This window comes from Nuphar pumila, chromosome 13, assembly GCF_984573655.1.
Source record: "Nuphar pumila chromosome 13, dmNupPumi1.hap1.1, whole genome shotgun sequence".
In the NCBI taxonomy this organism is placed as follows: Eukaryota; Viridiplantae; Streptophyta; class Magnoliopsida; order Nymphaeales; family Nymphaeaceae; genus Nuphar; species Nuphar pumila.
In genome coordinates, this window is record NC_143261.1 from 68,616,570 (window position 1) to 68,639,651 (window position 23,082).

The following is a 23,082-nucleotide window of genomic DNA, read 5'->3' on the forward strand; positions in this document are numbered from 1 at the left end:
ATCAATAGGTGTTTGGAAGGCCGATGCCATCATAGTGGTCAAGTGACAGATCTGATTCATCGGTTAGAGCTTCTTGACAGATGCTTAGTTCATTTTGTTCCCAGAGAATTCAATACCCTAGCGAAAACCCTCTACACTTTAGCCACCACAGAGAGAGACAGACTATGGTGCAACTTGAACCCTGTTTGGGTTCTTCCTATATAAATTTGTAAAGTTGAATCGTTTCTAAATAAACAGGAATGGGTCGATCACACTAAACCCCTCTCAAAGAGAAAGTGAGAGAGAGGTGGTTCGAGCATACCAGAGAAAGAGAGAGGGGTGGTCTACCCACACAAGAGAGAGAGAGAGAGAGAGATGGAATGGTGGTGGGTGGAAGGAAGATAAACATGCAGAAAGCTCTTATTGTGGTAGCTCATAGGATGAGATGTGGGTGAATGGTTGCCCTAATAAAAAAAATTTGATAAGAAAAATTCTTCCCCTACATTGAGGAATTTTTTCTATAAAAAAATCACACTTTTTTAGAAAAGTTTTTTTTTTTTAAATTTCTCTTGTTTGAAATGATTGAAAAAGTAATCATTTTTTTTCCTACCATTTTCTCGCTTCCAAACATGTATTTAGGTCGCTCGAATGGATGCAAACTGAACCATCTTTGACTGCTGAGCACAATAACAGGTAACATTAGTGTTGGGTCAACTGCATAGGTCAGGGAGACAGACAGGAGGATTGGCGTTCCCTTGGGGGATAAGTCCTTGAAAGCAATTTGCCAGCAAGAAAACAAAGGGAAAGCGTCCACTTCTGACCCTCTGGTCTTCATTCTAGAGAGACTCAAAGATTTTGATTAGATTTCCTCCCTGACTTTTTCTGTACGTTTTCTCTTTCTTTAATGAAGAGAACAACCATAACGACTTTATAACACCCTCGATATGTTCTCACTTTGATCCTTATCCATTCTCATCCACACCTCTTAACTCCATGAAAATCCATATCCCAAGAGAGAGAGAGAGAGAGGTTAGTTGAATTGGACCAGCCACACAAAACAAATCTGGGGAAGATAGACGGTTGATGTAGAATCTACACCAACTTGGTTGACCGATAAGATCGGTGAGTTCAAGCAGGATCAAAAAACAATCAGAGAAGATGGACGGTTAGCATGGAACCACCAACTTTCAACTTTTTAGTCACGTGATTGGCGAGTTTGGGCAGGGGCTAATTGGCTTAGCTGGGTGCATTGTGCAAATGGACTCCCCACCAACCACATTAATGTCATGATCCTCAGAGAGGTCCAAGTAATGCAATCGCTACATTCATAATCATACGAAGATTATGGGGCCATCAAAAGACTGACCAACACAATGGTGCCTGTGTTGGACCTCACACTGACCTACAATACAATATCCAGGTATTTTAGGAGGCCAACTTATAAAACTTGACCAAGTTTGTAAACTTAAGATGCATCTAAAACTCACGCTTGTTCAGTAGAGTTGTTAGTGAACGTCACCTTGTGTTGGGACGCTGCAAGTTCAAAACGCAATAGGGGGCCGGTCTAACCCCAGCTTGTCAATACGCACACAAAAAGTGAGAAGTGTGGTCCAGGTCCGAGCAGTCTCCAAAACACTCGAAAAGCTACATTTTAAATTGTGGCATTGAACAAAAGATAAGAGTGCCTATCAAAAAAGATAGAGGTGCTGTGTGTGTCCCAAGAGGAACAGAGTAAAAGAACTTGGGAAAAAGGTGAATATATTTGAAAAATATGAGTCTATACAAATCAATGAAGCCATCAATCACAACCAAGAAATGATAATCACAAGAACTCATGAAACTTGGGTAATCAAAAACAATTCTTCTAGCCCTCTTTCTTTTCATCTCATTTCTTCACCTTCCTCTCGTTGACATCCAACCCCACAGTAAACAATCACAGGTTTACTTTCACCAGGCAAACACCCAAAATGGAGCAAATCACAAGCTGAAAGCCCCCCCTCGTAACCCTGGCTATGAAAGTTACCAACAACCACATCCCCACCCCACCCCAGATATATATTTGATTATTGTAGGTTAACTCCTTTACATATATCAAAATGGAGTTAAGTCAAAACACTGTACCAACCGATTCTACTTTGTCAGTTATATTATGTTCACTGTTGCTGCTGCTGCTCCTGCTTCAAGCAGAGCTCTCGAATGAAACTTGAACGGGTGGTCGTTTCGGTGATTGGCCTGATGCAGCAGCAGCAAGACCATGAAGCATTTTTATGACTTCCACAGTGTCATCAAGATAGTATTTGGCTTTGCTTGGCTTCTGGCCAACTGTACATGCAAAAATATCAGTTGCTGAGGGTATAGCAGTTGCAATGCTCTCAAACATGTCTTCGTCTGATCGATCATCTCCAATGCACATCACGAAATCTGGTGATGGAAGGCTGCTTGACATTGTCGAAAGGATGAGCTTGGCAACCAGACCTTTGCTTACACCCTGCAACCATAGCAATCAAAGTTTTTAAAACCAGGGATTCAAAGGACCGACTTCCAACATACCACATTAACCAACTCAAGTAAGAGTTGCTCATATGCTAATCAGGTGAGATGAATATTGATTGGACCTGCAGATCTTGAAAGATTGTATAAGAGAGAATACCTGTGGCTTGACTTCAACAATCCACTGGCCTCGTTTAACCATCACAGGCTCATTTGCAAGAACACTTTCAAGATGGTCTAATAATTCCTTGGCTTGGCAAGAACCAAAATCAGGATCAGCATCTTGGTGATGCCAAACCAGAGCACTGTCCTTTATTTCCATTGAAGAGCCATCAGTTGTCTCCGTGTACACTCTCATAACAGGTTCAGCGATACGCTTCCAATCAAAGTCAGCAGCAATGGAAGGGGATTCCCACTCAGCGTCTTTGTGCCATCTGCTCAGACAAGGCAACAAGAAGATTAGCAATCAACTTTGATGCTTGATTGTTTGTAAAAGGCAGCAAAATCTGTTAAGTCAAACAAAGTGAGTGAAGCTGATCTACCTGATAAAGTAGCCATGCTCTGCAGCAATCCCCAACAAGCCACAGGGGGAGAACCAATCACTCAAAGATTCGCGCCCTCTGCCACTTACGATGAACACAGTATTTTTAGGATCATTGCACAAGCTATTGAGAACTGATATCACTTCCGTGCTGGGGGTTTTATTGATAGATGTCTGAGGCATCATGGTGCCATCATAATCCAAAAATATGGCTCTTCTATTGGTTCGCCTGTATGCAGAGACAATGCGTTCAACAGAGAGCTTCCTGAAATTGGGACTGAGAGCCACAATTCTAAAGCCTAAGCCAAAACCAATTCCCCAGCATCTCTTAGCAAAGTGATCCCTGCATGACCTCTCCAAATCCTGATCAAAGCTACGGGCCCAGTAAGCTACGTCATGTGAACTAACATATCTGTAATGCTTCTCGTGGCGCAAATGTTTCTCTGTATCGCCCATAGATATGGCTGCTTTCATGGCGTCAGCCACTGCATCAATGTTCCATGGGTTTACTCGGATTGCTCCACTCAGAGATGGCGAGCATCCAATAAATTCAGACACAACAAGCATGCTCTCCTTTCTGGTTCCTGGGGCAATATGTATGGCTTCATCCAACTGTGGGGTGCCCTGTCTGCAAACAACATACTTGTATGGGACCAAATTCATCCCATCCCTCACTGCGTTAACCACACAGCACTCAGATACGACATAGAATGCAATTTTCTCATAGAGTGGTATGGGCTTATCAATCAAAACCACAGGCTCATAACCCGGGTAACCATACTGGTCATTGATCCTCTCTGCAATCATACATGTTTCCTTTATTGCTTCATGAACATCCTTCCCTGAACTCCTGGCAGGGTTGGCGATCTGAACCAGGACTATTTCCCCTCTGAGGTCGGGATGTTGATCCAGTAGTCGTTCCATTGCCAGTAGCTTCAGACTAATACCTTTGAATATGTCCATGTCATCAACACCCAGAATCAAAGTCTTTCCTTGGAACCGTTCCCGAATCTCTTTAACTTTGGAAGATGTCTCAGGAAGATTCAATACAGACTCAAGCTGCCCCATGTGGACTCCTACAGGAAGGATCTTAATGCTCACTGTGCGACCATAGTACTCGAGACCAATGTAGCCTCGTTTGGATTCATAATCTAGGCCCAGCATTCTACTGCAACAGGAGAGAAAATGCCGAGCATAGTCAAATGTATGAAATCCAATCAGATCTGAATTCAGCAATGACCTTAAAAGTTCATCACGAACAGGCAGTGTCCTGTAAATTTCTGAAGATGGAAATGGACTGTGCAGGAAGAAGCCCAGCTTTAGTCGATGAAACCGTTTCCTCAAGAAGGTAGGAAGAATCATGAGATGGTAGTCATGAACCCAAACATAATCATCATCAGGATTAATCACCTCCACAACCTTGTCAGCAAATATCTTATTAGCAGACACATAAGCTTGCCAGAGAGATCGATCAAAGCGGTCCCCATGATCCGGACACAATGGGAGCATGTAATGGAAAAGAGGCCATAGCTGCTGCTTGCAGAAGCCATGGTAAAACTTAACTTGAAGATCAGAGGGCAGAAACGCAGGTACACATTTGAAATCATCAAGAAGTCTTTGGGCAATATCCTCTTGCTCGCTTGGATCTATATCAGCCTTGAGACAACCAACATAGACAACCTCAACGTCAGAGGAGAAACCATCCTTCAGTTGAAGAAGAATAGAATCCTCATCCCAACTGAAGTTCCAAGCTTTACTTGTCACATCCCACTGAGCACGCAGAGGGAGCTGATTGGCTACAATAATTTTTCTCTCAGGACAAGCAGAAGATAGGGCCTCTGATGCCCCATTATTGTGGTCATCTCCATCAAAGTCTGATATAATCCCTGGGACTGTCATCACACGGGGAAGTCGCCTCGTGGTTTGAGGAAAATTTAATAGATCCCCAGTAGCCAAACCGAAAAGGTTTGTGCAAGACTGTGAAACCATGATGCTGATATAGCACGAAACAACTGCACAATATCTGCACAAGAGAATGGAGACCTAATTAAAAAATCTTGATTGGGCCATCATTTCAAGTCCAAAGTTAGTATTCCACAAGCGATGGATATTCTAGTACGCCCCATCAAAGGAACCAACATGTAGATAACTCTAAACAGGAAGAAGCTTCGTTCATGTCTAAACGATGCTAACGGGGGGCTAGGTTGACATGCTAATTTGACTGAAGTGGTGACTAGAACTTTCACAGAATAAGGAAAACAATATTATCAATGTGTACATGCATTAAGAAAAGTAAAAGCCTTCTATATAACAGACTAGTGGATACGACAATTAGCGTCACCAAACCTGCGATGCTTAGCACAGGCAGAGGATCCTGTATCAACAAAAAAAAATGCTCAAAATGGGCAATGTGTAACAAGAAGACAAACAGAAAATTGTGATTATTCAACATCAAGATTCATCTTCGTCTAACTCATATCTTATTCTACAAAATATAGTACGAAAATCCAAACAAGCATAAAAAGAAAAGACAGCAGATCAGGTGCTCAAAACGATCCACAATAATTTCACCAATAAAATGAAGGAAAAAAGGTACTTCACATAACAGATTAATACCGCTCAAGAAACCAACTTTAGCGATATTCTTCAATTACTCTTCCAGCACCAAGCAACCCAACAATGCATACCCAAGAATGAAAACAATTTACATCCCAAAGACCAAAATTCCACAAACCATAGAATACTTTACACAATTTCAAGAGCATGAAATTCATAGGACACAAGAAAAAACCAATATCTTAGAAATTACAGGCCACCATCATCAGATTTCAATATGAGGGTATCAAAAAACAACAAAAACACCAATTTTTTCGACCCAAATTTCCATTTCCACCGATCACAAGCCGAGATAAAGCAGCAAAAACATCTCGCCACTGTACAAAAATTTTGGAAAACACAAAAGCCAACTAATCAATATTTTGACCATATCATCCCAGCCGTCATGAAACATTGCAAGTCTCCAGAAAAACACCGATTTTTCAACAAATACCGACGCCCATACAAAGGGAAACCCATCATATAACCGAAACGGACTCTAAAAACACAAAGATTTCCCCAAAAAAACCCTAATCAAGACCCTCTCGACAACAACAAACCCAGAGAAAATCAACAGAAAACACAGAAAAGAAAGAAAACGCACCGAACAAGAGTCTCCAGAAAAGGAAGAGAAATAAACGCAAGAACCCTCTGTGTCCAAAGACTTCAATCCCACCGAATTCCCGGCGAAGATTCAGCCCTCCGGATAACGGAAAATGGAATTCAGGCGAGCTCTGTAACGGATTCTCGCCTTCCCCCGTAACCGAAACCAAACGCCCACTATCTAGCGGGCTGTAGTGAGAGAGAGAGAGAGAGAGAGAGATGGATTGGCCGGAAAATGGCCGCCGGAGAAATTCTAGCGTGAGAGAGAGATAGGGAGAGAGAGAGGCTTTGGAGCAATGACGACGTGAAGCCGTGAACTGGATTTTATCAATGGATTACAACTACTTTCTCTCTCTACTTAACCATGGTTAAAAATTATCTTAACCTCGAGTTAACGTGCGCTCAACGACCGCTTCCCCTCTTTTGGAAAAAATCCCCCATTCCCTAACCAACCTCCTCTGATCCATAAATTACTAAAAAGCCATTCTACTTTCACCACTGAACCTAACCATGGTTTAGAGACTCGGTCCGGTGACTCGGACGATTCTTCCCTCACCCCTAGTCTTCATCCCGTTCTTTGCCTAGTTCAATCATTGTCTGTCTTAAAAAGGGTTAATGATCCACATTGAGTAGTTTCATGAGGTTGAGGTTGAGCCAAATTGGGAATAAACGAGTCGGGTCGGTTCGTGTTTCGCTTGAACGATTCCATATTTGTAGAGAGTACTAATTAGTTAAGTCATAGGTTGGGCTAATTCCTTGGATTCCCCTCAATCTCTTTAATGACAGCTTTAACGCTCATCGCCAAAACTTAGCTGGTGTCAGAGAAAGCTCACAACAAATACGTGAACCCTGCGCAGCAACGAGGCTCACGCAAGCAAAACGCGTGGACTGGCAAGCAGGTGTGGATGCCATAGAAGGAAACTATGCAAGAAACGCTTGAGATAAGACTCGCAGAGAGGTCAGAAATGCCTTTGCATTAACGCACAGATGACACTAGCTTGCGAAAAAACTTGATTAACCATCCTTATTCTTATCTGGCTCAAACCAAGACCGCGCCGAGTTTGACTCGGAAACCGGGTCACCAAGTTGGTTCAGGAAGTGTAACATAAGTGGTATGCTTGTAAATTGTAGTCTTGAAGGGGCGATTTTTGCATGGGAGCAGCTGATGTGACAGCTGTAAACGAAGACCTGCACGCCGCTACCCGCCCACGCGAATCGCCAGCTTTCATTTCTCCGTTATTAATATTATCCATTTTAACGTTTCCCAAAAATAACAAAAATACCCCTAGTTTCTCTCCTCTTGGACCATGGACCCACCTGGTCGGTGAGGTGCACCCACGACTCTCTCTCTAATGAAGAAAATTTGAAGTCAAGATTCAAAAAACTAGGGCAGCAAATGGGTTGGGTATGTGGGTGTAGGTGGATTGGATCCTTATCCAAGCCCAAACGGATATTGATCAATGGATGGTACGTTTGATAAACTTTACATGGGTGAGATCAGTGGACGACGGGTTCAAGACCCGCTTTGGCATACTGGACCTGGATTTGGATCTTGTATGGTACCCGATATGGAACTCGAATAAGGTTTTGATTTGATTTTGACCAACATAGGTGGTGGTGCCATGTGAAATCCGGGCCTGGGTTTCATGAGATGTGTGTCTGAATTAGAGAAAGGGTTCACTCAAGTTGCAGACGTTGCATGTTGGGGGCGGAGACCTTCAATATCATAGTGCAGATTTACTAATCTCTCTTGTCTTACATGGCCCACTTGATTTAGTTTTGCAAGCAAGTTTGATTAGGTTCCACTCATCCCTTATGTCATACCCTTGGATCCAGCTACCATGGTCGATTTAATAAGAATCAACCCTTGAATCATATTTTTTGATAAAAAAAAAATATTATGATTTTTTAAATTACAAAATTTTGTGGTTTTTCAACCGTTGATTTTTTTTGAATTGTCAAAAAAATCCTGCACATAAGTTTAATTTTGGAGATTTAAATGTTGATATTCACACTAAATGAATGATGTAGATCACATCTGTGGAGTTTGATTTAATAAAAAAAAAAAAAACTTGCATGAATGAAAATCTCAAAGGAGAAAGCCTCAAGGAGTTTGGTGCAGCTAGAAGGGAGCCTTGGCTGCTAGGGAGGTGGTCAGGTTTCATTTTCATGGGGGCAGGTGGTGTGCTACAGGTTTACACCGACGAAAAAGCGAGCCAGTGTGACTAGGTCTCTGGGTGGTTTCTCTGTTCTGTATGAAACAAAAAACATGTAGAAGATGGGCATGAAGATAGGGGTTGAACAGATTTGCTAATTTGGCCCTACTTATCCTCTTCCGTTGCCTGGGTTAATATAGTCACAAATCTTCGGTTCAAGATTTTATCATCAAGGGATATTCTCGTGATATCTATTTTTCTTGGAAAATATCAGTATATTTAAAATTTCAAAAAATATAAAAATAATATAAAAGATTAAAATATATAAAAATGTTAACACTGTTAATAAGAAAAATATGTAAAAATGTTAATTAATATCGTGTTGTAACCCAATAATACGTCTCACCACAGGGATGTTGAGAAAAATTGGTTTTTCCACAAGTGTGAATCGATGGAGACAATACAATGATGAAAGTGAAAGAAAGGTAAACCAACAACGAAAACAAAAACAACACAAAGATTTACGTGGTTTTCTCTTAAACTGAGGTACGTCCACGATGACCAATAGGTCAACACCTTCCACTATCTTCAAACAAAGTTACAGAGTGGCCAAAAGGCATAAGCCTTACAAACACACAAAGGTGTAATGAAAAATAAACAAAGAATATATACCTCACTGAAGAACAAAGAACAAATGCTCTGAAGAACTAGCCTCACAAAACTATCCTGAAAGAAGTGTAACAACACTTCTTGCCTTTTGTTCACAACACACCCTTTTGGTGCCCTAAAAGTTTTCTCATACTTTCTTTCTGCTTTTTCAGCTCTTATTTTCTCTCTCTCATCCATCCCTTAAATAGAGGACGAGACCCACATTTAATGAGGAAGAATAAACGTCTTGCACAACTTACAATGCGCCTGAACCGCCTTATCATAAATTGTTATCCAGTGAGTACTGCAAATCGCTATCCAACGAGTACTAAAAAAATCGTTATCCAACGAGTACTGAAAAAAAACGCTATCCAATGAGTACTGTAAATCGCTATCCAGCGAATGCTGAAACAAATCGCTATGCAGCTTAAAGCACTAACCACAAATCGCCATCGATAAATTGTTGATCCTCAAAACTCTGAACAGTTGAATCGTCATTCAGTTGTGAGGACTTCTACAAATCGCTATCCAGCGAATACTCAAAATCGTCCTCAAGAAGATCAAGCATCGTGCTTGGGAATCCTACCGCGATAATGAATATGCATTGAACTATTGATGATGTCATAAATGATCAGTTATCAGACAATCTATTTCCAAGATAGATGAGTCTCATAAGGAGGGAAACCTAACGATTCTCCCCCTTCCCGACTTATGCAAATGCTTCGACCATCTCTGCTAGAGACTGACACTTCTCAAGCTTGTCCTTGGGCAATGCCTTAGTCAACATATCTGATGTATTATCATCAGTGTGAATTTTCTCAAGTTGCAATAATTTGTCATTCAAGACATCTTGAATCCAGTGGCATCGAACATCAATATGTTTTGATCTTGAATGAAATGAGGAATTCTTACTCAAGTGAATTGCAATCTGGCTATCACAGTGAAGAACATACCTTTCTTGCTTCAAGCCCAACTTTTGCGAGAATTTTTTCAACAACAATAATTTCTTACTTGCTTCTGTAATGGCGATGAACTCGGCTTCTGTGGTGGAGAGAGTTACACATTTCTATAATTTCGACTGCCATGCAACTGCTCCTCTTGCAAAAGTAATCAAATACCTATAAGTAGATTTTTTATTATTGACATCACCAGCCATATCAGAATCTGTGAACCCATCGAGAATAGGTTCACCATTTCCAAAACACAGACTCATCTTTGAAGTCCCCCTGAAGATACCTTAGAATCCATTTCATTGTTGCCTAGTGTTCTTTCTTTGGATTTGACAGAAATCGACTAACAACTCCAACAACATGAGCTATGTCTGGTCAAGTACAGACTATAGCATAAATCAAAGAACCTACTGCCGAAGCATAGGAAATTTTTTGCATCTCAATTTCTTCTTCATCATTTGCAGGACATTGACTTAAGCTAAGTTTGAAATGCCCTACAAGAGGACAATTAACAAGCTTTACTTTATCCATGTTGAACCTCTTAAGAACCTTTTTTATATAATTCTCTTGAGATAACCAGATCAGCTCATGTGATTTGTCACGAACGAATCTCATTCCAAGAATCTGCTTTGTTGGACCTAAATCCTTCATGGCAAAGGTCTCGCTCAGCTCCAACTTCAGCGTGCTTATCATGTTGATGTCTTGGCCTACAATCAGCATATCATCCATATAAAGCGAGAGAATGGTAAAATTTTCATCTGAAAATTTCTTCATAAACACACAATGGTTTGTGGAGGTTCTTGAATATCCATACTCAGTCATAAAAGAATCAAACTTCTTCTATCACTTTCTTGGTGCTTGCTTCAATCCATATAAGCTCTTCTTCAACTTGCAGACAAGGTGTTTTTTGCCCTTGTCAATGAAGCCTTCAGGTTGCTCCATATAAATTTTTTCTTCCAAGTCACCATGCAGAAATGTAGTCTTTACATTAAGCTGCTCAAACTTTTAAGTTCATGCATACTACTATACCGAGCACAGTTTGGATGAAGGAAATCTTCACAACTGGTGAGAAGATCTCATCAAAGTCAACTCCCTTTTTTGACCAAAACCTTTCACGACAAGTCGTGCCTTGAATCTAGGTTGAGAGACATTTTCATCAGTCTTTTGCTTAAAGGCCCACTTGTTCTTCAACACCTTCTTTCCTTTAGGTGGTTTTACCAAATCAAAGGTGTGATTCTCATGTAAGGAATTAATTTTCTCTTTCATTGCTTTAAACCACTCAGATTTGTTTTCATTCTCCAAAACTTCTTGAAAAGTTTATGGCTCACCATGATTTGTAATCAACACATACTCATTTGATGAGAATTTTCTAAATGGTTGTTTCTCTCTAGTAGACTTTTTTATCGGAGTCTGATGAAGTGACTCTTGGGGTATTGGCTCTCCCTCAATTTTTGTCTCAGCACTTCCTTCCTCTACATCATTATGAGAAGGTGACACCTCCTCCATGAAATCATGAACAATCGGTGCATCAAGGGAATCTAAATCAACAAGATCTTCTGTACTGGACTCTAGTGGTTCAAACTTATCAATGTCTTCAATGGTCTGATCTTTCAAGAAGACAACATCTCAACTTTTGACCACCTTCTTATCAACAGGGTCGTACAGTTTGTAGCCAAATTCTTCATGGCCATAGCCAAGAAATATGCACTACTTGGCCTTTGGATTAAGCTTGGACCTCTCTTCCTTTGGAATATAAACAAATGCTCTGCAGTCGAACACTCTTAAGTGACCATAGGAAGCTTCTTTCCTTGTCCAAACTTTCTCTAGAACATCTTCATTCAGTGGAAAAGAAGGAGACAAGTTGATAAGATCAACTGTTGTCCTCATTGCCTCAACTCAAAAGGATCTTGGCAACTTAGAGTGTGACAACAAACATCTGACTCTCTCAAGAATGATGTGATTCATTCTCTCAGCAACCTCATTCTATTGAGGTGTCATCCTTACGATTCTTTCATGCTTGATGCCATGATTGATGCAATACTGATCAAATGGCCCAATGTATTCACTACCATTATCCGAGTGAACACATTTCAATTGTCTACGAGTTTCTCTTTCAGCCATAGCTTGAAAATGCTTGAATACATCAAGAACTTGGTCTTCAGTTCTTAGTGTATAAGCTCATACTTTCCTAAAGTGATCATCTATGAAAGTCACAAAATACAATACACCATCAAGTGTCTTGACCTTCAAAGGTTCACACACATCAGAATGTACAAGATCTAGAACATGAGATTTTCTAGATGCAATGCTTTTATGAAAAGAAACCATATTTTGTTTACCATGAAAGCAATGAACACATGGTTCCAAGGATATACCTTCAGCCCCTGTTAGGAGCTCTTTCTTTACCAAGACTTGCAGCCCCTTCTCACTCATATACCCGAGCCTTTTATGCCATAATTTTGTGGATGAATCAGTCTCCACAGCATTTACAAAACTCTTGCAGATCTTCACTTGCAAAGTATAAAGAGAACATGTCTTTGTTTCTCTCGCTACTACCAAGGAGCCTTTGGTTAACTTCCACCTTCTGTTACTGAAGGTGTTGTTATAGCTTTCATCATCCAACTTTTCGACAGAGATAAGATTTAGTCGGATGTCTGGTACATGCCTAACATCTTTGAGCAATAATTTGCAAACAACATTTATTTCCCAGAAAAAGTCGCATTTGCTAACAATCTTTGACACATCTTCATTTCTCATTCGAACATTTTCAAAATCACCTTGTGAATAGGAAGTGAAGAAATCAGCCTGCGAGGTAACATGAAATGAAGCTCCAGAATCAATTACTCAATCAGTCTCTTGACCGATCAAATTGATGCTAGTACCATCACAAATAACCATGAGCTCTCTATTTGTGATTGTTGTTGTGGCATTTTGCTTTTCTTTTGAGCTTTTCTCTTTGTTTTGCTCCTTGAAATTGAGCTTCCTATACTCCTGCTTCATGTGTCATTTTTTGTGGCAATAATAACACTCGTCGTCTTCCTTTGAACTCGAGTGTGAGTAACCTCTGAATTTGTCACGATAGTGCAGAGTCTTGCTCTTATTCCTTCTTCTCCTTTGATTTTCAATCACAAGTGCCTCAGAGAGGGAAGGACATGATGATTTTCTCCTAGTTTCTTCATTCAGTAGACTGTTGGTAACTTGGCTCATCGTTACCGTTTTATCAGGCGCGGAGTTACTAACTATGACCACCAAGGTTTCTCAACTCTCAGGAAGGGAACTAAGGAGCAACAAGGCTTGCAATTTATCATCAAAAGCGATTTTCATTGTGGCCAACTAATTTATAATGTTTTTTATCTCATTTAGATGCTCTGCATTAGAGTTGTCATCTTTATATTTGAGGTTCACAAGCTTTTGAAATAAAAATGCCTTATTCACTGCCGTCTTTCTATCATAAAGACTTTCTACTTTGGTTCAAAGACCATGCGTCGAAGTTTTTGTGGATACATGATGAAAGACACTATCATCGATCCATTGCCGAATGAAACTGACAGTTTTTCTGTCTAACTTTTTTCACTCATTATCTTTCATCTTTTCTGGTTTGTCGCTATCACCCTCTATAAGTCCATCCAAATCTTTACAAACTAAGAGGTCTTCCATTTTTTTTTTCAGGTCATCCAGTTTGTGTCATTCAAACTGATCATACGATCGACGTTGTTTTCCATGACTTCACACACAAATATAACAAACTGAGACTAGATGAACTAAGGCTCCGATATCAGATGTTGAGAAAAATTAGATTTCTCACAAGTGTGAATCGATGAAGGCAATACAACGATGACAGTGAAAGAAAAGTAAACCAACAACGAAAACAAAAATAGCACACAAAGATTTATGTGGTTCCCTCTCAAACTGAGGTACGTCCACGACAATCGATAGATCAACACCTTCTACTATCTTCAAATAGAGTTACAAAGTGGCCAAAAGACATAAGTCTTACAAACACACAAAGGTGTAACGAAAAATAAATAAAGAGGATATACCTCACTGAAGAACAAAGAACAAATGCTCTGAAGAACTAGCCTCACAAAACTATCCTGAAAGAAGTGTAACAACACTTCTTGCCTTTTTGTTCACAACACACCCTTTCCGTGCTCTAAAAGTGTTTCTCATACTTTCTTTCTGCTTTTTCAGCTCTTATTTTTTCTCTGTCATCCATCTCTTAGATAGAGGACGAGACCTACATTTAATGCGAAAAACTAAATGTCTTGCACAACTTACAATGTGCTTGAACCACCTTATCATAAATCACTATCCAACGAGTATTACAAATCACTATCCAACGAGTACCGAAACAAATCGCAGTTGTCAACTGTCAACGAGTATATATATATATATATATATATATATATATATATATATATATATATATATATATATATATATATATATATATACACACACAACTGTCAAGGGGCCATTGATGATGTTGGCAACTCTCAGCTCACCATTGATCGGGTGTGCAGTCATGTGTCCAGAGGGTCATCACTAACGCCGTCTATCTCGTCCAATCTTTTTTGTTTTGTAGGATGCACTGAACGAGCCATCAAACATACCCTTAAAAAACACAATTTGACCTTGCTTTTCTAAGAAGGTTAGATAAAAATTCCTGAGCCAATGTCGAGTACTTGCTGATAATGCTGAAACATCTAATCCGTTACCTCTATTTTGACCCATTTATTCTTCCTATGCGCTTTTCACTATTCAAATAGTTGTCTGAAGTTCAGCCATAGCTACGAACATTGACAATGTTCTAAAAAAATGTTATTTTACTATGGCACTTTCATAGGCCAGCCAAATGTCAAAAGAATGGCATTTCACAGTATTTCTTACATTTAGAATATCATTATAATATTTGATATTAATACTTTTCAAAAAAAATTAAATTTTTTTTATCTTTATATATTTACAATGAAATATCCAACTGTGGGAAACTTAAAAAGCTTTTAGAGGGCAATTGAGAGCTTGGATCCTCTGATTTGAGGTGGCTTGGGGGCTATGTCACAAGGACACGTGGTCATGAGGATACTTGACGCGGGTTCAACTCACAAGTTTGAATATTGTTTGAAAAATAAGATACGAAGACAAAAAAAATAAATTTTTTAATCAATACAATTTTTTTTTTTATTATTTTAAGGTTAAAATATATTTTTATTAAATAAAAGATTAAAACATTAAAAAGAATAAAATAATATTAAAATATTGCTCATATGTGTTAGTCTCTTTGTCCACGTGTCCGAGGGCTGTGGCTTATCCTTGGCTCAGAGGTGGTGCCGATGTGGCACAAGCTCCAAGCTCACCTTGCATGACCAACCAAGGTCACGCCCCTCCGTTTTTTGTCAATAGATTGTGATTAACTTACTTTCCTCACGTAGAAGTAGTGTAAAAGGTAGTTTTGGCTTTAATTTTTTTCATATATATTTTTAACAAAAATATTTTATTTTAGACATATACATATTATTTAATAACCATTTTTTTGTCATATAAAATTTTAATATAAATTTTATTTATCTAGAGCCTGGCCATATCGACAGAGCCGTATGACGTGCTAATAAAAAAAATATCACGATTGTGAGTCATTCAAACATCAATATAAACCCAAAAAACAAAGTCGATATTTCCAACTTACCACCTACTTTGAAAATATCATGACATTAGCCCAATGTTTGCACGATAAAAAGCACTTTAAAATTTCGTGTGTTTTTGTTTTTCATTCGATATATTGTTACCATTTCATATTCCAAGAATTTTTATTCAAAACAAAAAAGAAGCTCGAAAAAAGCCGATACGCGCATTTCACGGCACTATTTGCCCCCAGCCAGACGTGTGCGTGGGCCCTACACAGTGTGTCCCGAAAGTTCAGGTCATGACCCGCACGCGGTGGAGCCCTCCAACACGTTCCACCGAGTCAAAGGGGCTGTCATATGACCCGACCATCAGCGTCCTTGACTGCATTCACAGACCCATTTCGGTAAATTCGTACAACCTATTCTTCCCCGATTATCTCGTTTTCTTTAAAAAAATATTTAATTTCCAGTTCGCTATCCGCCACGTCGGATTGACCTCACTCAGCCTCCACGTTTCCTCGTTGGCCAGTTTCGTGCAGTCTGGCTATCCGCGTGTCACATGTTAATTGGTCCCTTTGAGCCTCGGCTCTATCCTGTACACCTCTTCGCCATAGGAGGGAAGGCGGGCCCCACTCTATCACCGTACAGACGCGGTTCCCGGCTGTTGTCTCAACGAAGGATGACGACCGACTGAGAATAAAGCGTCCATATCTAAAATACCTTAAATAGCTGTGGGTCCCACGCAACATAGAATGTTCTAAACGTATTCTCCACGCACCTCTCTCTCTCTCTCTCTCAAATACACATATATATGTATAAAATATTAATTAAGGCCTTTTCTTTCTTGTATCCTTATGTGTCTCTCTTTTGGCCACATTTTTTGGATAAGCACCTTTCATAAAATTCAAATTCCTCTTTTAGGTTGCCCTAGGTTACCTTATATCTCCCTCTCTTATCTTGATATTGGTTGCCAACTTCCAACCAAAGCATGGTCTTAGTCACCATGTTTGACTTGTCGTAGAGTAGAAGTCTTAAGTCAAGGATGACTACATCTCATGTTGCATAGGTTTTGGTCAATCTCGCGCTTATGTGTTCATATTGGGTCGATATTTTCACATCTTAGACTAGTACAAATTGGGTTGAGTTGAGCAAGCTTGGTCTGGTCATATAATTAGGTCCATGGTGCAGCTTGGACGAGCTCGTGGCATCGATTTGAGGTAGTTCCTTGGTTAGTGACATTGACTATTGCATCTATACCAGTCAGGCTTGGTATATAGTGATCCTGCTTATTTTGTTGAATTTGTTTTTTTTTTTTTAAATTTTGACTTTGGTTCACTCAAAGTATAAGGGTGTGTTTAATTGTCTTAAATATAAGGTGATATGATCATACATAGGTCCATTGCTTGTAAGGAGATAGAGTGAGGGAGGGAGAGAGAAAGACATAGATTGGAAGGAAGCCATGGATCGCATATTCACCCATCTCTAGCCCATCCCCGTTTGATCAAGCCTTTCATCTAGTGTGATTATAAAGCAAGACCAAATCCTTGGATCTCAAATTGGATCCAATCATACTCCCCTAGAAGTCAACACTTAACTTTGCTCTAGCACTTGTAAAATCCTAATTATGCTCGATTCGACCACAAGTCCTAAGACATCTTATCGCTAAAACTTGCACGCTTAATATTGAATGATATCGCAAGAAAATGACATGAACATTAGTACGATCCGTATGCCTTAATCCATGTTCCGCCGCACGAACTCGTGCTGATTCATGAACTTCTTAGTGTTGATTATTGCCTAAATAGTCAAGTATCATGCCCATATTATCACTTAATATCACTAAAAGACTCATGGATCATTCCTATAATCATACTTATTAAACTTGTCATAAACCCTAACTTGAAAAGCAGATTATCACAAAGGGTAAGTTCACTTTTCTCAATTGATAGGAACACCACATGGCCACAAAGATTCTCTATATGAACCGTGTCTTTGGTATACATTAGAAAGAAGTCATAACCCCATCATCCCAACCCTTTACCCACTCCCCCTTTTTGGATATAACCTTATTTATGGACTACCTAGTTTTCTTGCTGCCCTAAAATAGGCAGTTTGATTACCTAATTCCCCTTTCATTCTATTTGCTATATGCACATCAAACCTCTCAAAAGAAAAGGTACCCACATTATATGTAATGCTTATATAGCAAAATTGGATAAAATCAATCAAATTTTTGCTGCATAAGTTGGTATTTTAGGTTATCTTTGCTTGCCTTCTTTAAGACTGGCACACATGGCCCTCATTATTTTTTATTAACTTAATTAACATATTCCCTGCAACTGAGGTAGCCGGGTCTAAACTTATCAAAAATGATATAGCCTACTACCCATAGTGAAAAATCTCGCTAAAATATAGTGAGAAATTTCCGAAAAAAATATCATTTTTTGGTGATATTTTCAATTTCTTGCATTTTTTCATTAGAAACATAAATATAGTGTTTTAAACACAATGCATATGTTTTTATCAGCTATTTATCATAAAATGCATGTTTTTATTTTTAAATATTTTTTATTTTTATTTATTTGTAAAATTTTATTTTTTATTGCTGAGATTTTGCCAAAAAAGAAACATGAGATCTACAAAAAAAAAATTATGAGTTTTTGGCTGCCGAGATTTTTGACGTTTTTTTACTTTTGTCACTATGCCACTACCAAAGGTGCATGTGGTGATTGCAGGACCACTTGAACACATCCCATGTAACAAAGACACGGATCTCGGACTCGCGACACAAGTTTTAGACATGAATTCACAAATTTTTTTTGAAGAATAATAAATGAGAACATTGATATTTTAATTATTTAATTGAGTAAAAAATATTTGAGATTTTAATAGATAACTTTTTTTTGAAAAATGATTGAAAATAATGAAATATTTATCCATCTCTGTCACAACATGCCCCGTGGCATGTCCCTGTGACACTTATCATATCAATAACCTATCGCTGTAAAACTTGAAGGGTTGTTCAGATCTCTACCTTTCATTGAATGTAAGTGATCACCACTAAGCTAGGGATGGCAGTGGACCGGGAGAAAACGAGGCTCTGCCCTGCCTCCCCTCGTTTGGACCGGAGATGGATGACATGAAACGGGGATGGAGGTTAAAATCAAAACCCGTGCGGGGATGGACTTATGTTTTTCCCTGCTCCGCTCCGTCTCCGTCCTGATCCCCGCCTTGCCCTGTCCCCAATCCTTCTTTAGGGATGGCAATGGACCGAGGGAAAATAGGGCCCCACCCCGTTTTGCCCCGGGGATGGAAGTTAAAATCAAAACCCGTGTGGGGATGGAGGGCAGGATTTTGAGACAGGGTGGGAGTGGAGACCTTGTCCCCGCGCAGTTCCACTGCCATCCCTACACTCAGCGATCGTGAGCTAGGCATGGCTCCTGACATCAATTTGGAAGTGGTAGAAGCCACATTGATAAGATAAGTTGTACATATTTGGGCTAAGATAAGTTGTACGTATTTGAGCCCAAGCCTGACTAGGCTGGGTCTGGCTAACACACCTAGGTCATCTCTTAAAGGCCATAATTCAATCCAATTTAAGACATGCTGGTGATATATTTTTGAGTATTAATAGACTAAGATCCAGCTGATTGTGATGATAGTGCCATATGTACCAGCACTCTTATATATGTTAATAATGTTGTATACTCTTGAAGTATGGATTTGGTCACTGAGTATGTGTGTGTGAGCGCCTGCATGTGTGAGAGTGTTTTGAGATGAAGGCACCAAATCAAACTCCACTGATGCTCGGGTGTGTGTCTATCTTTAGAGGTGGGCCACGTAAGGCAGGGTGGTCATGGGGCCCCACTTGGGGTTTTTCTTGCTTCGGTGATGGCTCCTGGTCATCATATATATATATATATATATATATTAATGCTTTCCTTAGTCTTTCTTTTTCGTTGGGTCTTGTTAGGCCCCTTCAAAAATCATAGTTTTAAGTACTTTTCTCTGTGATATATAAGTTTTGTTTATTGAGAACAGATTTTTGGATCACCGGAATCTTACCTGTATACAGGTTTTTTTGTGATCCAAAATCAATGTTTATTAAGGTACCATTTTTTTCCTACTCATAAAAATATATTTTTCATGGAAAAAACATGATCCAAGAGTCTATTCCTACTAAATAGAGCATGCTAAATACATCATATCTATCATAAAACACTTAAAACCTATGAGCTAGAACAAGAAATGGGGCATAATATGTTCAATTTTCATATATATATATATATATATATATATATATATATATATATATATATATATAATTTTTTTTTGTATGATAACGTGTGTGTCTGTACGTGCTCTTATTTTAAAAGTAAGAACTTACCCAACTTTGAATCCACCCACGTTAGTTGAAAGTTGAGTCAATTAAATGGGTTAAAGAGTTGGACCACTTGCATCTGACGAATGTTATCAGTATCGGTGCGGCTACCCATCGTATCATACCGATACATGTATCACCCCTGAATTGACTATTTTTTAATAACTATAAAAAATACTAAAAATATTTATTTAAAATTATTTTAATAATTTTAACACATCACGTTATGATTGATACATAATAATTTATTATTATTTTTGTACCGATACAGAATGATTCAGTTGAGCATCGATATAGACCCATACATCTGAATCGGTAGCCAAACGATTCAGGGCGGATACCCATACTGACAACATTGCATCTTACATTCACCTTATTATTTTGTAAAATGCTTTCAACCTTCAACCCTATGCAGATAAAATGCCCAAGAACTCTCTCTCTCTCTCTCTCTCTAAAAGTCTCTCTTAGAGATATACCTACTGAATCTCATAGGATTTATTTTGTGGTTGTCAAGGCATATACAATTGAATACGCAGAAAAGGTTGGCCTTTGTAGGAAAAGGACCATGGGGCATTATCCGGAAATATAAATATCTTTTTGACTAGGAATTTCATGTCCCCAATTATTATTTCATACAATCCCCGTTGGGGTTCGAATGGGGGACCATTGTACAGCTATTTATCATTTATCTGACACCATTCAGTCATGAAGAGTGCTACAGCTAATGGATCACATTTATCTGACATGAACATTGATACGTACCAATTTCCTACCTCTTTGGTGCTGTAATTGTGCTGGAGAAAAGGTCGACCCCATGCCCTCATCATTTTTCTAGGGCACGAGGAAGTGAGAAATGATCCTACCATACTAGATCGATGATGTGAGAACCGATTTAACAAAAAAAAAAAATTGTTTTTCCTTTTTATGATGAGGAACCCGATTTAAAAAAAAATGTGAGAACAGACCACAGAAATACCAGTATTTGAGAAAAAAACAACAAAAATACCCGATTCATACTAAGTTCATATGGACAGTGGTTTGTACCAACCAATTTTTCATTATATATACACACACAGTGAGTGGTTTCGCTACATAAAATTAGTTCTTTTCCACTTTTTTTAATTTTTTTGGTTGTTTTTTTGTGAAAATTTTACATAAGCATGATTTTCATGAGCCTTAAAAAAAATCAACCTACAATGTGTAATATTTTCTCAGCTCATATGATCATTTTTTTATTGAAAAAATACAATCGAAAATTCTGTTGTAATATTTGAACTATGTTCAATCCATCTATATATGAGGTCTAATTAGGATGACAACCCACAGCTATGATTTCTATATCATTTGGACGATCAAGTCGACGTGACCAAATAATGCCTTTATCTAATAATATCTTAGTTTTTAATAATATCTTCATCTTTCTTCTCAAAAAAAAAACTGTATCTAATTAGTTTTACACCAGAGATGTATTTGTCATGGTTTGTTTATTTTATATGATACTTAAGATCCAAAGGTTTTGCGATGTGAAATATGATTTCTTAATTATGAAATTTTTGTTCATTTCATGTAATCAATTTATGAAACTCCTACCAACGAGGTGGTATCCCATGTGGTAAGCGGGGTCCTATGCCAAGCTGAAGGCTCCGGTTCGAATCCCTCTGCCACATGGGGCTTAAGAGATATCTAGTAGGGGTCTGCCTAACCCTAGTTTGCCTTTCAAAAAAAAGAAGAAGAAATTATGAAACTCTTTAAAATCCTACTTAATTTTGGTCTAAACAAATTACAAAACGGGGGGCTCCACTTGTCTGGCAGGAGCAGTTAGTGCTCATCACTTGTGTTGGGACGTTGCAAATTCGAACCCCAAATGGTATGGTTGTATAACTGGTAGGGGTCTGCCTAACCCCAGCTTTCTCTGTCTAAAAAAAAAATTTATTAATCTAAAAAAAAAATTATTGAAAAGGTCCAAAACGGGGAAAATATTGGTCATGCTTGCGGATTAATGTGTTCACCATGGTCGAGGTAGTAGGAATCGATCCATTAATAGTACTTTTTTTATATGAAAAATATAATTTTCTTAGAGTTGAAAATTCAGTACATTGTAAGCTATTATTTTTAACTCCTAAAAAAAATCTTACATGCATGTCAGAAAAACATAATTGAAAGAGCCCGTTTCTACTAAACCAAATACTTACATCTAAAGGGTCATACCTGCAAAAAAGAAATAAAAAAGGTAAAAAAGAAGGAAGGTTTTTACTTGTAGGTTTGGAATGCACTAGCTTAGCCAACATTTTTTCTCTAAATAAATAAATAATAATTTCATAACATTTATAGACCACTCTTATTTTCATGAATTATGAGCCGCTAATTTTCAGTCTCAAAAGTAGGACCTTATGATGTATTAGTCATGATAAAACCATCTAACATTGAAAATAAAACATGTCTGCCATTTGATGGCTAGATCTATGCAAACAAAAGTGTGTACCACAGTATATGGTATAGAACTACCATATACTCTCTCTCTCTCTCTCTCTCTCTCTCTCTCTCTTGTGTTAAATGGGTATAGTGCTAAATAAAGCATGCCATTGGATTTTTGGTTTTTTTTTTTTTGAAATTTTGACCATACAAATATGATCTATATGCTTGTTTTTATAGGAATCAGTTCTTGGAGCATTTGATTCTGATCCATGGAAAGGTTTTTATAAGGTTTTAAAAATCAAAGGCTTGCAATTTTCATATATTTCTTATGTCAATACTATTTTTTTATTCAAAATGCATGAAACAAGTGTGGATTTGTAGTAAATCAACCATGCTGCACACCTGTACAGTCAGAATTTCTGAAAAAAATACCAGAAATAAAATAAATTGATTCATTTAGCACTATGTCATATTTAGCAGTGATTACCCCATATATATATATATATATATATATATATATATATATATAAAACCAGGCTGCTGATAAGGTAACTCCTCGTAGACATGCATGAAAGACGGGACATTTTCAGATTGAAGCTTCATACTAAGGATGGACATATTCCTAGCTACAGTCCTAAGGATAACTCCCTTACCAAATCAAGAGAATTAAATGAAATAAATGCAACATTTATCATGGGTG

General features: G+C 38.4%; 1 protein-coding gene across 4 annotated transcripts; it reads right to left on the reverse strand.

The window, feature by feature from the left end:
- Positions 1 to 1,720: 1,720 nt before the first annotated feature.
- On the reverse strand, positions 1,721 to 6,503 carry LOC149818610 (putative alpha,alpha-trehalose-phosphate synthase [UDP-forming] 9). 4 transcript variants are annotated; one of them, XM_089985178.1, is made up of 5 exons: positions 6,210 to 6,503; positions 5,357 to 5,384; positions 3,012 to 5,022; positions 2,630 to 2,903; positions 1,721 to 2,467 (listed from the first exon to the last, which is right to left on the reverse strand). In XM_089985178.1, exons 3-5 carry the CDS (start codon positions 4,997 to 4,999, stop codon positions 2,159 to 2,161), a joined length of 2,571 nt encoding a protein of 856 aa, XP_089841304.1. In that variant the 5' UTR covers positions 5,000 to 5,022; positions 5,357 to 5,384; positions 6,210 to 6,503; the 3' UTR covers positions 1,721 to 2,158. The 4 variants fall into 4 exon arrangements, with proteins under 4 accessions (XP_089841304.1, XP_089841301.1, XP_089841303.1 ...); XM_089985175.1 differs by lacking the exon at positions 5,357 to 5,384 and having other exon boundaries at positions 6,210 to 6,489; XM_089985177.1 differs by lacking the exon at positions 5,357 to 5,384 and having other exon boundaries at positions 3,012 to 5,033; positions 6,210 to 6,489.
- Between the last annotated feature and the right edge of the window lie 16,579 nt (positions 6,504 to 23,082).

What these genes read in the sequence shown, in the direction of transcription:
- LOC149818610 (XM_089985178.1), bottom strand. Translation starts at nt 4,999, where the DNA reads ATGGTTTCACAGTCTTGCACAAACCTTTTCGGTTTGGCTACTGGGGAT. An exon ending in GAGCATGGCTACTTTATCAG is followed by an intron (nt 2,904 to 3,011) that starts GTAGATCAGCTT and finishes TTGTCTGAGCAG; the next exon opens with ATGGCACAAAGACGCTGAGT. An exon ending in TTGTTGAAGTCAAGCCACAG is followed by an intron (nt 2,468 to 2,629) that starts GTATTCTCTCTT and finishes CTATGGTTGCAG; the next exon opens with GGTGTAAGCAAAGGTCTGGT.